This window comes from Lepus europaeus, chromosome 4, assembly GCF_033115175.1.
Source record: "Lepus europaeus isolate LE1 chromosome 4, mLepTim1.pri, whole genome shotgun sequence".
In the NCBI taxonomy this organism is placed as follows: domain Eukaryota; kingdom Metazoa; phylum Chordata; class Mammalia; order Lagomorpha; family Leporidae; genus Lepus; species Lepus europaeus.
In genome coordinates this window covers 109,517,699-109,531,062 of record NC_084830.1, presented here as the reverse complement: position 1 = coordinate 109,531,062, position 13,364 = coordinate 109,517,699, and the positions used below count along the sequence as shown (strand labels likewise).

Below are 13,364 nucleotides of genomic sequence, written 5' to 3'. Positions count from 1 at the left end.
TATCAGAGCTATTTATTATTACTAAATGCAAATCAAAGGTTTTTCTAGAAAATTTCTGATTAGTTTTAGCTACCCATTTCTTAATTAGTTCAGCTGATGTTTGACCTCTGAATCTATGTTGAGCACACCACATGTGTGTTCACATGTGATCCTCAGAGATGAAGAAGAAACTATTCCCTTAGGAAGTTTGTAAATCTGCTTCTCAGCCCAACTTTCTTGATAATCACCTTCTCAGTCTACCAGATTTTTCATTTTTAATTGTTTTCTCTTGGTGTTTCTCTTACTAATTATAAATTCCCAGGGGTTGTGTCAAAATGTTATGTGTCAGTACCAAAAAAAAAGTCCTGCCTCCTAAAAATAGCCTCCTTTTTACCATGAGAGCTAACCAGTAGTAACTGGAATTTTTTTTTGAGTGCCCATTGTGTTTTAAGAAGATGTTTGGGGGCCGGCGCTGTGGCTCACTTGTTTAATCCTCCACCTGCAGCGCCAGCATCCCATGTGGGCGCCGGGTTCTAGTCCCGGTTGCTCCTCTTCCAGTCCAGCTCTCTGCTGTGGCCCGAGAAGGCAGTGGAGGATGGCCCAAGTGCTTGGGCTCCTGTACTCGCATTGGAGACCAGGAAGAAGCACCTGGCTCCTGGCTTAGGATCAGTGCAGCACCAGCCTTGGCGGCCGTCTGGGGAGTGAATCAATGGAAACGGAAGGAAGACCTTTCTCTCTGGTTCTCTCTCACTGTCTATAACTCTGTCAAATAAAGAAACAAAATAAAATAAAATAGCAGATGTTTGATGCTTACATATATTTTTGATTAATACTTAGTATTTTTTCAGATTGACTGATTGATTTGAAAGGGAGAGTAAAAGAGAGAAATCTTCTCTCTTCTACTTGGTGGTTTATTCCCCAAATGTCCACAATAGCCAGATCTTGGCCTGGACAAAGCCAGGAGCCACAAACTCTATCCTGATCTCACCAGTGGGTACAGGGGCCCAAGTGCTTGGACCTTTTTCTACTGCCTTCCCAGGCACATTAGCCAGAAATCGGATCAGAAGTGGAGTAGCCAGGACTCAAACCAGCACTCCAATATCAGTTGCCGGGCATCTCAGATGGCCACTTAACCTGCTACACCATAATGCCAGCCCCAGTGCTTATTTTTAATATAGTGATTAAAAATACAGATCCAGAATCTGACTGCCTTATTTATTTTCATACTGTGATCACACAATCTTCTAGCTGTAGATCATTGGATGGATCATTTAATCTCTAAGCCACACCTTTAAATAGAGGTAATAGTAGTATGGAGAGATAATAATAATAACTATTGTAGTATTGTCATGAGGATTAAAATTAATAATCCATGTGAAACACTTACCATAGCAAGTGCTCAATAAATATCAGCTGTTTTTATTACTAATTAATTTACTTTCCTCTCACTCAACAACACAAGGTGTCTTTTAAATGGTGAGAAAAGTAACAAGAGCAGCAACACAGCAGGCAATTGGGGGAAAATGGGATTTAAAACCAGAGCTGTCTGACTCCCAAACCCACAACTTTCCTACCCCATTCTCTTTCTCATGCTCATCTCTCTACCGGAAAACATCCTTCCTTACATCTCACTGAAATGGTCTTTCTAAGCCCACTTCAGGTGCTGCCTCCTAAACTAAACGCTCTCGATGCCCTCAAAATTTTCTCAGCCGTATGTCACTCATTTTTGCACAACGTTGTGCTACAGTAACTTGACTACTAAACCATGAGTCTCTGACAGCAAGGTAGGTTGGAGCACTGTATGTCCTAAAGCAGAACACTTTGCACTAAGTAGATACCAACTAAGCAGCCACTTGGGGAACGAGAGGTAGAATTAAGCAGAAGTTGTTCAGGTCACAGTTTTATATAGGAATCATTTACTTAACTAACATATCCCTGTGCCAGGCCCTGTGATAGACACTGGGTTTAAAGAGGGGAGGCAAAAATCTCTACCTCAAGGAACTTACAGTTTGCTTACCCGTGCTCTGAGGCCAGAAAGTGATGTTCTTTGAGGGGAGACATTATAACTAACCGCAGCAAACACTTCAGTAATGCAAATGAATTCTTATTTATTATTTGTGCAGATACAGTGGTCTCCTCCAGCTGCTGCACCAGTTTAGACTACGTCGTCACCTACCTCTACAAGCACATAGCAAAAGAGGGCAAGAAGCCACTTCGATGCAGAGAGGCGACCCAGGCTGGCCAGAGACTATTACATTTTATGCAACAAAACCCAGATGTCCTGCAGCAGGTAACTGGTAATTAGTCACCTCGCTTAAGAGAGTTTCCCAGAAGCCAACCTGGTCCCTGACTGTCTCTTGGAGTAACATCTTGCCAAGACCCTTTATCAGTTATTCTTCAGGAGTATTTTCCCTAAATGTGGGATGGTGCGCTGGCTCCCAGGACTACCTCCCCTCAAGAAATGCCCTTGTCAGTCATCTTATCACAGTAAAGCTAAAATTTTAAAAAGAGGATAGTTCTTCCAGAGGTCTGAGAAAAACTGCGGCAAAAGTGGAGTACAAATACTCCACATCTGATCTCTTTCCTGGAGCCTCTAAAATACCCTGTGATGCTTGCCTTGTGAGTTCTCTGTTATATTAAGATACTACCATACTCTGGGATCCTGGTCTCTATCAGCCAACTTGCTAGGAACTGTCTATTCATCATAGAATAGTGTATTTCTCCAAATTTAAAATGAGAAATCATAGCTCAGGTAGTTAAGGTCATATTCCTAAGAGCACTTAACTAATAAGAAATGAAGCCACAGTTTATTTTCAAATGTACTTTAATTGGCCAATATGGGTTGGGTCCAAGTTTAATAATGTTTTTAAAAACTTCTGTACATCACAGTAATAGCATGCTTAAAAAGAAGTATATGTGCCAGAAATATTTCAAAGAGAATACCATTTTTATGGAAATACCATTACTATATTTTCTAATTTCACTAAATTTGGCGAGTGATATCCTCATATTGTTTTCAGTTGCTTTATCTAATTATATCCATAATAATCTGTGATTTGCAGATGTAAACACTTCAGTAGTGTCTTTAGCAAATAAATTGCCTGCAATCAGCAGAAAATGTCACTTCTGTAGAGAAACGATGGAAAGAAAATGAGACAGCCTTGGAAGAGGTTTCCTTCCTGGCTATCATATTTTGCTAGTATTGAAATGAAATTATGTGAACTTTAATTATGGTGATGTTTCAGTTAACTGCTTATTGGGGAAGAGGGTTGAAAATTCAGATTTTGTGTAGTCCTACAGGCCTATAACTGGTACAGCCCTGGAACTGTTACAGCTCGGTGGCAATACAGTAAAGGTAAGAAGAAGGATTCATTACATGCAAGGTGCAAGAATCATTAAAACTCATAAAACACAATTTCTCTCCTTAAAAAGTTTTCTTTCATGTGAGACAAACCAGGTATTTGATAATTTGATTAACATAGTGATGACAGAGAGTGATGCAGGAGAGGAAAACTGTCAGAGAATTCTTCTCACTTAGATTCCATAAGAACCTTGAAATAGGGATATCATTATCCCATTTTATTGATGACTAAATTGAGGTGAGGAGGGACCAACTAGAAAGTGAGGGATTGGAATTTGAACCCAAATCCATTTAGCTCAAAAACACAAGTCCTTACTCCTCACACGATCAATTCTTGAAGTGGGGATAATATCTCAGATTAACCTGAAATGCCTTCCCAAAATCTACATTCTTTCAAGACTTAGGTAGACCTCTGTTCTCCCCTCTCCACGCACCTTGCCTTCATGTAGTAGCTGCTGTTAGTGTTGAGAGTGCCCCATAACCCTCATATGTTCTACATGGAGAAGGTTGAGAGCCACCAACTTTTTTTTTTTTTTTTTTTTTTTTGGACAGGCAGAGTTAGTGAGAGAGAGAGACAGAGAGAAAGGTCTTCCTTCCATTGGTTCACCCCCCAAATGGCCGCTACGGCTGGCGCTGCACCAATCTGAAGCCAGGAGCGGGTGCAGAACCCAAGCACTTGGGCCGTCCTCCACTGCCTTCCTGGGCCACAGCAGAGAGCTGGACTGGACTGGAAGAGGAGCAACCAGGATAGAATCCGGCACCCCAGCTGGGACTAGAACCCCGGGGTGCTAGCGCTGCAGGCGGAGGATTAGCCGAGTGAGCCACAGCGCCCGCCAAGAGAGAACCACCAACTTAGAGCTTGTAATCACTGGAAAAAAGTACCCCCAGGTTAGCCAGATCCCAGACCCAGCCCCCACCACAGCCAGGGACTGGTCCACTACAGATCACTCCTGCCAGCACTCAGCTGTAATCGCAATATTGACCCATAAACTTTGACAGAAACTTTTAAGTTGGTAGAAAATTTTAGCAGAAATCAGTAGACAGTGGTCCTAAACGAGGTTCCAGCAGACTGTATTTAGCAGGTAACGTGGCTGTGCAGGAGACGATCAAGGTTGTCTTCACTCAGAATTATCATGCATGTGTTGGTTTAAGTAATTTCTGTGTGTTATTAATACTTGGTAATCTTTCACTTTATAGCGTTTGACTAAGTAGTGATATATCTTTATTAACAGTGGAATACATTCTATTTATTTGGAATGTAGGCTTTCAGATAGCATTTTAAATATTAATGACTGGTCTCTGGTAGTCAGCATAAATATGATTTGCATTAGCACTAGGTTGTATCATCTTGAGTGCCTCTGATGTCAACTACTGGGTATAGTAATATCTGACATCATCTCCTTAGGTCACTGACAACTTTGACCTCTATTCTTATGCACGGTTTCTATCGTCTCAAAAGCTCTTTTGAATTGATTTGAAATTTTGACTCTTCCCTTTATGAGGCAGTAAAATTGATAATTATTCAGATGGGAACTGAGCGCTGAGTGAAAAATCAATTCCACCCTCTCTCTGCTGCGTATAAAATTACTTCTGAGTCGGCTGGACGGAGCGGATGGCCAGAGTAAAAGCAGCAGGCAAGAGTAGCGGGCAGAATTAGCTGGACAGAGCTAATAGCCTGGAGGGATGGACTTGGAAAAGAGGGAGTGGGCCAGTTGGGGGTTATTATGAGCAGGGATGGGTTCCATTGATCATCTGTTTACATCAGCTTTCCAAGGCCTTATAAATCAGGCCTGAAGAGCAAAGGAACCCAAGACTCAGTCTCTGACCAGAGGGACTTTGTATTAGATTATTCTCATTTTCGCACTCAGATGAAAAGTGAGCCATTGATTATTCATTGGTTGCCCATTAAATGCTGTTTTTATAGATGATTTGCCTATCACATAAGGTAATGAACAAGGTTGCTGCTTCGTAACTTGAGGTTTCAGTTTTCAGGCATCTGTGTCGGTTAAGTAATGCCTAACCCTATTAAAAGGAATGGGTTACAAATTGCTTAACAGTGCTGAAAAACTAGACCCTAATGACTAATTGTGCTTGGAGTTTAGAGAGGGTTTGTCAGCTCTTTAAACTAAACTGATGCAATGATGCTGCAATTATTTACTAGTTTGAACTATTTTTCCCCCCAACCTGGACCTGTTTTGCTGAAAACATAATTGCATGAAGAGTGTCAATTCCAAATTGCAAAGTTACCTCCTCAAGCTTCTAAATTTTTTTTTATTTTTTTTTTTTTTTGACAGGCAGAGTGGACAGTGAGAGAGAGAGAGACAGAGAGAAAGGTCTTCCTTTGCCGTTGGTTCACCCTCCAGTGGCCGCCGCGGCTGGCGCGCTGCGGCCGGCACACTGCGGCCGGCGCACTGCGCTGATCCGATGGCAGGAGCCAGGTGCTTCTCCCATGGGGTGCAGGGCCCAAGGACTTGGGCCATCCTCCACTGCACTCCCTGGCCACAGCAGAGAGCTGGCCTGGAAGAGGGGCAACCGGGATAGAATCGGTGCCCCGACCGGGACTAGAACCCGGTGTGCCGGCGCCGCAAGGCGGAGGATTAGCCTGTTGAGCCATGGCGCCGGCCTCAAGCTTCTATAATAAACAAAGCAGGAACCTACATAGAGGGCTTTCCAATATCCTTACAGGCCTTTTCCGTTTGTATGCAGCAGCCTGGGAAACCAACTGTAGTGCCTGCCACCTGAAAATGTGTTTATCATGACCCACTAAGTGCCTGTAGCTCTTCAGTGTTTTTAAAACTGTTCTGCAAATAAATAAACTTCATGGTTTCCCAAACAAATCTTACTTGGCAAACATTAAAATTTAGTTCACTTGAAGATCTATTGTAATTAAATGAACCTATTTCAAGTAAGACTTATTGCCCCACTTTAACTTAACAATTGAGAAAAAATGAAGTTTACATAAATTAAGGGGGGGAGGGGGCTCCTGAATGCTTTTAAGTCAATAGGAGAGCAAACTAAAAATTTCAGTAACCTGATCACTACTGACTGGACACCGACCTGCTATAGAACTTGGAAGATGACATTGGTGTGTGAATTGTTTTCAGTTTTGTCACTGGTCATATTAAGTCTTTGCATCTCTAACCAATAGATGAGCTGACTAAATTCATGTGGTCATTTCACAGAGTGAAAGATCTTCCCACATTAGGTACATGAAGGATCATGCTATATAGAATGAGAGGGGCATTTCAGAGATGGAACTAATTCTTTTTGAGATTATAAGAATCAGACACTGATACTGACTGCTTCTCTCAATCAAAATTTCATTGGAAACTATTGCTTCAGAAAGACTAGCACCTTTCACAGAAGTAGAGCAAGAACTATCAGACTGTCAGTATTACTGGTTACATCATGCCATTAATTTATTAACAAGGAATTTTTAGCAGTTATATAGTCTCTAAAATCTAAAGGAGGAGCTAGAGCAGTTAGGTTTGAATTTCTCTTACCTGCATCTGTTTATCTTTTTGATTCAAGTCAGCTGAACTAGAAACCCAAAGAAGTTCTAATTGTTTTGTTCTCTCTCCTCTCCCTCCCTTTTTATCTCATTTTATTTATTTATTTATTTATTGCTAACACGGCATTTAACTACAAATTGTAAAGAGCTGTCAAGAGCCATAAGAATCATACTTCAGTAGGGACTTAAGCTGAGAGAACATTCACCCTTTTCCTCAATCAGTCAGTCAATCAATGAAAATTGCTTTTGTATAGTGCTCTTCATGACATGCATCCCAAAGTGAATTATAGCAAAAGGGAGATCATCTGCTCTTTTTTTTCATTTCTGTTTAGGCTGAAATGATATTGCACAACATTTTGACATACTATACAAGACATCTTTCATACTTAAGATTCCATTCCACAATACCAAGTAGGAGAATGTGCACTTGCATATATATCTGATGTTGAGACTGGCCTGTAAAACCTTAGCAAGATTCTCACAGTAGAAAACAGCTAAGCAGATGAAATAATAGTCACATTTCTTATCCTCTTAAAAAAATAATTAGCCAGTTTTGCTAATTATATTCTTTTTAAAAGATTTATTTTATTTATTTGAAAGGTAGAGTTGCAGAGAAAAGAGTGGGCAGGGGAGAATCTTCCATCTGCTCGTTCCCTCCCCAAATGGCTGGGCTGGGGCTGGATCAGGCTGAAGCCAGTAACCTAGAATTCCTGCTGCTATTCCAGATGCAGTAGCAGGGAGATGGGTCAGAAGAGGAGCAGCCGAGACTTGAACTGGCACTCGTATGGATGTCTACCAGTGTGGCAGGCAGCACTTTAACCTGTGCCACAAGGCCAGCCCCCAGGTTTCCTATTTTAACAAAGGTATTTCTAGCGATCCTTAAACACAAAGTGTGCCCTCCATAGGGCACATTCAGTCTGGTTGATTTGCAACTTTATTATCAAAAAATATGGCAAACTGAAAGAATGTGTCCAACAGGATCAGAGAATAACATAAACGAAGCCAAGGATGTGTCGTTAGATACTCAGGGTAGAACTCCCATTTCATGTCAGAGTTATTTTTTGTACTTGCTGCTGCTACAGACTTGGTCATCTTCAAAATGGTCCATGTATATATCATGTATTTGTTTCTAAGAAAAATACTAGTGACAAAATTTGCTTACTGTGTGCAGACAGTAATTTTAGCTCTGTACATATGTGGAGTCTGATTTAATCACCACAGTGGCTCTGTGAAAGTAGGTTGTGACATTTTACAGAAACAGAAACAGGCTGGTGTGGGCATCGTGGTGCAGTGGGTTAAACCATCCCTTGAGGAAACCCGCACCCCATATCAGAGTGCCTGAATCAAGTCTCACCTCTGCTTCCGATCCAGCCCCCTGATGATGTCCAACCTGGGAGGTAGCAGATGATGGCTTAAGTGGCTTCAGTACTTGGGTCTCTGCTCTGCCACCCATGTACAGTAAGACCTGGACAGAGCTCCTGGCTTCTGCATTTGGCCTGGCCTAGCCCTGGCTGTGGTGGGCATTTGGGGAATGAAACAGCAGATGGAAGATATTCTCTCTCCCTCCCTCCCTCCCTTCCTTTCTCCCTCTCCCTTGCCCTCTCCCTTTAAAACAAACTTTTTAAAAATCAACTGAGGGGGCCGGCGCCGTGGCTCACTTAATTAATCCTCCACCTGTGGTGCCGGCATCCCATATGGACACTGGGTTCTAATCCCGGTTGCTCCTCTTCCAGTCCAGCTCTCTGCTATGGCCCGGGAGGGCAGTGGAGGATGACCCAGGTGCTTGGGCCCCTGTACCCACATGGGAGACTGGGAGGAAGCACCTGGCTCCTGGCTTCGGATCGGCGCAGCGCCATCCATAGCGGCCATTTGGGAGTAAACCAACAGAAGGAGGACCTTTCTCTCTGTTTCTCTCTCACTGTCTATAACTCTACACGTCAAATAAAAATAAATAAATAAATAAATAAAATCAACTGAAGCATAAAATGATTACCTTTCCCAAAATTACTAAGTAGAAGAACATATATTTGCACCTGTGTCTGTTTCACTCCAGAGTTCACGTGCTTAACCATAAAGTTATCTGCTCTTTGTTTAGTGGCTTCTTTTTTTAAATGTTGTTTTATTAATCCTTAATGTTATATAAAGTTCCATTTTCACAAATTTTAGACATTTAAGCATTTTACTCAAAAAGTGATCGAAATTCCTTTATATTTCTGAGCTATTTTGATTTCACTCCAAGCACAAAGACAAACATTCTAAGTGCAGATACATATAAGGTGCAAAAAGTGGTAAAAAAAAAAAAAACTTATTCAAAAGTGAGAAAGTGGGGGCCATGCCAGCATCCCATACGGGCACCGGTTCAAGTCCCGGCTGCTCCACGTCCTATCCAGCTCTCTGCTATGGCCTGGCAAAGCAGTGGAACATTGCCCAAGTCCTTGGGCCCCTGCACCCATGTGGGAGACCCAGAAGAAGCTCCTAGCTCTTGGCTTCAGGTGTTGCAGCCATTTGGGAAGTAAACCAGCGGATGGAAGACTTGCTTTCTCTCTCCCTCTCTCTCTCTCTCTCTCCCTGCCTGTGTAACTCTGCCTTTCAAATAAATAAATAAATCTTAAAAAAAAAAACAAAGTGAGAAAGTGAGGACACATGCACACGTGAGCAAGGGTTGCCCCACACAGAGAAAATGCATCAGAAGTGGGCAGGGGGCCCGATGTTACTCCAAAGGAGGAGGGGCGGGGAAAGGGCGACAGAGCGGGCACCTGCGCAGCACCTGCAGCCGCCTGTGGAGGGAGAGCTCCTCCCAGTTGTTGGCCTCTTTTACAAGGCGGGGGGTGTTGCCTCTCCAGGCATGAAGCTACCTGGAGAGGATATGGCCCCTCCACAAGGTCCATGTGAAACTCGATATTCGTATTTTCATGGCATCCCCCATTTAGTTCCCAGATGAAGCAGGTACATCCCAGGAAAGGGGGCATCTTGATTGAAAAGTAGGAGGGTAGAATTATATATATATAGGCTTGTAGTGACTTCTAGCTAGCTCAGAAAACCTAAACTAACTACCTGCCTATTCCACATTATTTCAGCTGATTGACAGGATTTCAACATATTGAGGGCACTTCAGAAAATTCATGGGACATATGTATTATGAGAAAACTATCAACATTTCAAAATACATTTACATGTTTGGTGACTTCTAAAGAAGTTTGCATCTTTTAAGTACTTACCACAAGACAATCTGAGCTTCCAATAAGTCCCACCGGAGCTCTCCTTAAGGGCAGTGACCCAGACAGGCAATGGGCAAAGGAAAAGGACTTTGCCAGCCTGTGCAGAATCACAAAGACAAAGCTGAGGGTCCTCTCTCTTATTCTCCACCTGTATCTATTCATTAATTCTGTAGGCAGACATTGAGGGTGTAAATTTAGTAGGGCATGTATCCTTGGGAAGGTCAGAGTCTAATAGTTTAACTGTCCCATGATATTCTTTAGTGACTTTAATGCCTTTGAGGTAGCTCTTGAGGTTTGCGTTAACCTGATTTCTCGAGGACAGAATCAATATGGCAGCTGTACGATGAAGGAAGGAAGCAACTTGTGCTGTGCGTCCGTCTCCTGGAGCCAGTACCTCCGTGCTGTATGCTGGCTCTCAGCACTGATTGCTCAGCACTGGATGCCATTTTTCACCTCTTTCTGGTTGTAAACTGTTTCTCTTTTCTAAAGGGAACTTGTGCTAGTGAGTACGATTAGCTCTGTCAGTGGTCATTCTAAAGGTACGAGTCTGACACCTGGACTCCTTAGAGCATCCCTCTCCATTTCCTAACCAGTGGACCAAGTATCATAAGCTAAGATGCCTTTGAGGCCAGACAGAAAACATGAATGAAGTAGACTGGGAAGAAAGCTGAATGTACATCTCTGCTAAAGCAGGCAGCTTAAACACAGCTCCAGCTAATTGTTGCTTTCAGGGGTGGGAAATTTTTTTTCTGCCAAGGGCCATGTGGATATTTATAACATCATTCACGGGCCAAACAAAATCATCAACTTAACAATTAGCCTGTTATAGCTTTATTGAATTTCAAGTCCCACCTGCAGTTGCCTTGGCAGGGCCAGACCAAATGATTGTGTGGGCCTTCTATGGCCCATGGGCCAGACATTCCCCAGCCCTGCTACAAGTAAGACACACTGTTGCCAGAAATTCTAATTTTTAAATGTTGGGCACTGATTAAAAATAAGAAACAGGGGCCATCATTGTGGCATAGTGGGTAAAGTTGTCTCCTGTGATGCCAGCATCCCATATGAGCCCCTGTTCAAGTCCCAGGTGCTCACTTCTTATCCAGCTCACTGCTAATGTACCTAGGAAAGCAGCAGAAGATGGCCCAAGTACTTGGGTCCCTGCACCCCTGTAGGATACCCAGACGAAGCTTCTGGCTCCTGGCTTCAGCCTGGCCCAGCCTTGTTCTTTGTGTGGCCATTTAGTAAGTGAACCAGTGGATGGAAGATACCTCTCTCTCTCTCTCTCTCTCTCTCTCTCTTTCTTCCTCTCTTTGTAACTCTGACTTTCAAATAAATGAATGAAATCTTTAAAAAAAAAGAAATAAAGAAAAGAAGAATAAAAAGAAAACACTCAGGCCAATGCTAAATGTCTGGCTATCAGTTGCCAACCTGTGTATCATGCCATCCAAGGAATTTCAGAACTGAGGTCTCCCAATGCATAATCCCTTTTTTTTTCTGACAGCCGTGCTGTGATATTTTTATTTCCTCTGATTTTTTGATAACTTTTGAAGACTGCTTTTTTGTTAGTTCTAAAATGTTATGGTTATTTTGGTTTTACCTAATTTTTTAATTTAATTTGCTTTTATTATATTTAAGTACTGAAACTGCCTCATTAAAGGGCGTTGTATCACATTTGGGTTGTGTCTTTGCATCCTGAAGCATGTAGTAAACAGGCAGTTAAATTCAGTTAATATTTTTTCTAACTCTTTTTGGTTTTCAAAGTAGCCAAGTTTGAGTCAAAAATAAAAAGTTTTCTCAGGTGTGTGAGTTTGCATGTACACAGTCTAATTGTTGAGGATCAAGGCAATATCTGAAGATCCAGGATTGGACAGAAGTATCTAGGGAACAACCAAGCTGCTTAAGGAGGAAGAATTTGTGATCACTATCTCAGAAGATTAGTCCAGAAAGTTAATGTTTATGGTTTTAAAAATAGAAAAATATTTTAAGCTAAAATGGCCTTCTATCTGTAATATTATATGACTCTTTGTACATCTTTTAAAAAATGATCCTAGTTCAAATCCTGTTATTACCCATGTCTTTGACATTTTGATTTTATTTTATACGGATATTTGTTGAATGACTATTTCACCTGTAACAAAAGTGGTATTCTAAAATAGAAAAACCAGTAACAGAAATCTATCCTTGGTTTATAAATCAGCAAATTAGTGCTGTGACCATGGTAGGTTCTATAGGGTGCCTTTTTCCTCAAAGATCACCTACATTTAGATAGGTATCTCAGCACCCAGGAGAGCCTGACACCTCCTTATAGCCTGTGAATGTCTGCAAGACAAACCCTGAAAAATTAATTTCTAAAAGTAGGCAGTGACTTTAGGCATTAACTCTTAACATGTTCATAGGCAACTACTTTATAAACCAATGGATAAGAATGTATCATACTATATATGTGTGTGTGTGTATGTATATGTATATAATACCCCTGCTGACATTCCACAAGAAAATTTCATTCTAAACACGATGAAGGAAGAAGAATACTTCAAATATTATTCCAAATAGAACAGAGAGCTCCCCCCTCCCTACGCCAAGCACACACACACGCACACACACATACACACATACACTAGGACATGTGGGGTTTTTTTTTTAACCTCTAAGCATAGTTTAAGGATGTAATCCATTGATGGCGTAACTTGCCTTATTAATTGAAAGGAATAGAATCCACCAGATGTAGCCCAAACCAGCAGAGAGTTGGGTGGCTAAGCAACAGCAAAGGCACCATATTGAGTGAGCCAGAATCCAGTCTCCAAGTCATTTATTTCAGCCAGTGACAATACATTTAAACTCCTGTGCCTCAGCAGTGATTGATGGTTTAATATCATATATAATTTTTTTAATGAAGGAAAATCATTTAAATATGTTACCATTTGCACTGGTATTCTCCTATGTACATAACTGCATTTAATCATTATGGGGATTGTTTTTGTACTTGTGTAATTTGTATCCAAGAAATAACTGTCAAAGCCATCTCATGCTATTGCTGGAAATGGTGCAGCATGCTTCATACTTGAATAGATTCATTCTTTCCTGCACATAATTAAGAGTGTTGGAGCTTTCACTGCCACCACATAGGAATTCCATGTTTACATTTCTGAGAATGAAAAATTAGCCACAATGTGCTTTTTCAAGTTCCCATTTTCTGGGGCTATGATATTTAAGTACCTTAGTTTGTACCCATATATGATTTGAAGAGTTTGATTTTAAGACTTTTAATATTAAAATGCATAATAAAATTTTATTA

At 41.4% G+C, this 13,364-nt stretch overlaps 1 protein-coding gene across 5 annotated transcripts in view; it reads left to right on the top strand.

Annotated features, from left to right (window-relative positions):
- Nucleotides 1–13,364, top strand: part of RANBP17 (RAN binding protein 17) — a 364,714-nt gene that overhangs the window by 330,620 nt on the left and 20,730 nt on the right. For all 5 annotated transcript variants that reach the window (XM_062188701.1, XM_062188698.1, XM_062188700.1 and 2 more), the window contains one exon: nucleotides 2,103–2,269. In XM_062188701.1, the coding sequence (XP_062044685.1) occupies nucleotides 2,103–2,269 (167 nt within the window). The remainder of the gene's footprint in view (nucleotides 1–2,102; nucleotides 2,270–13,364) is intronic.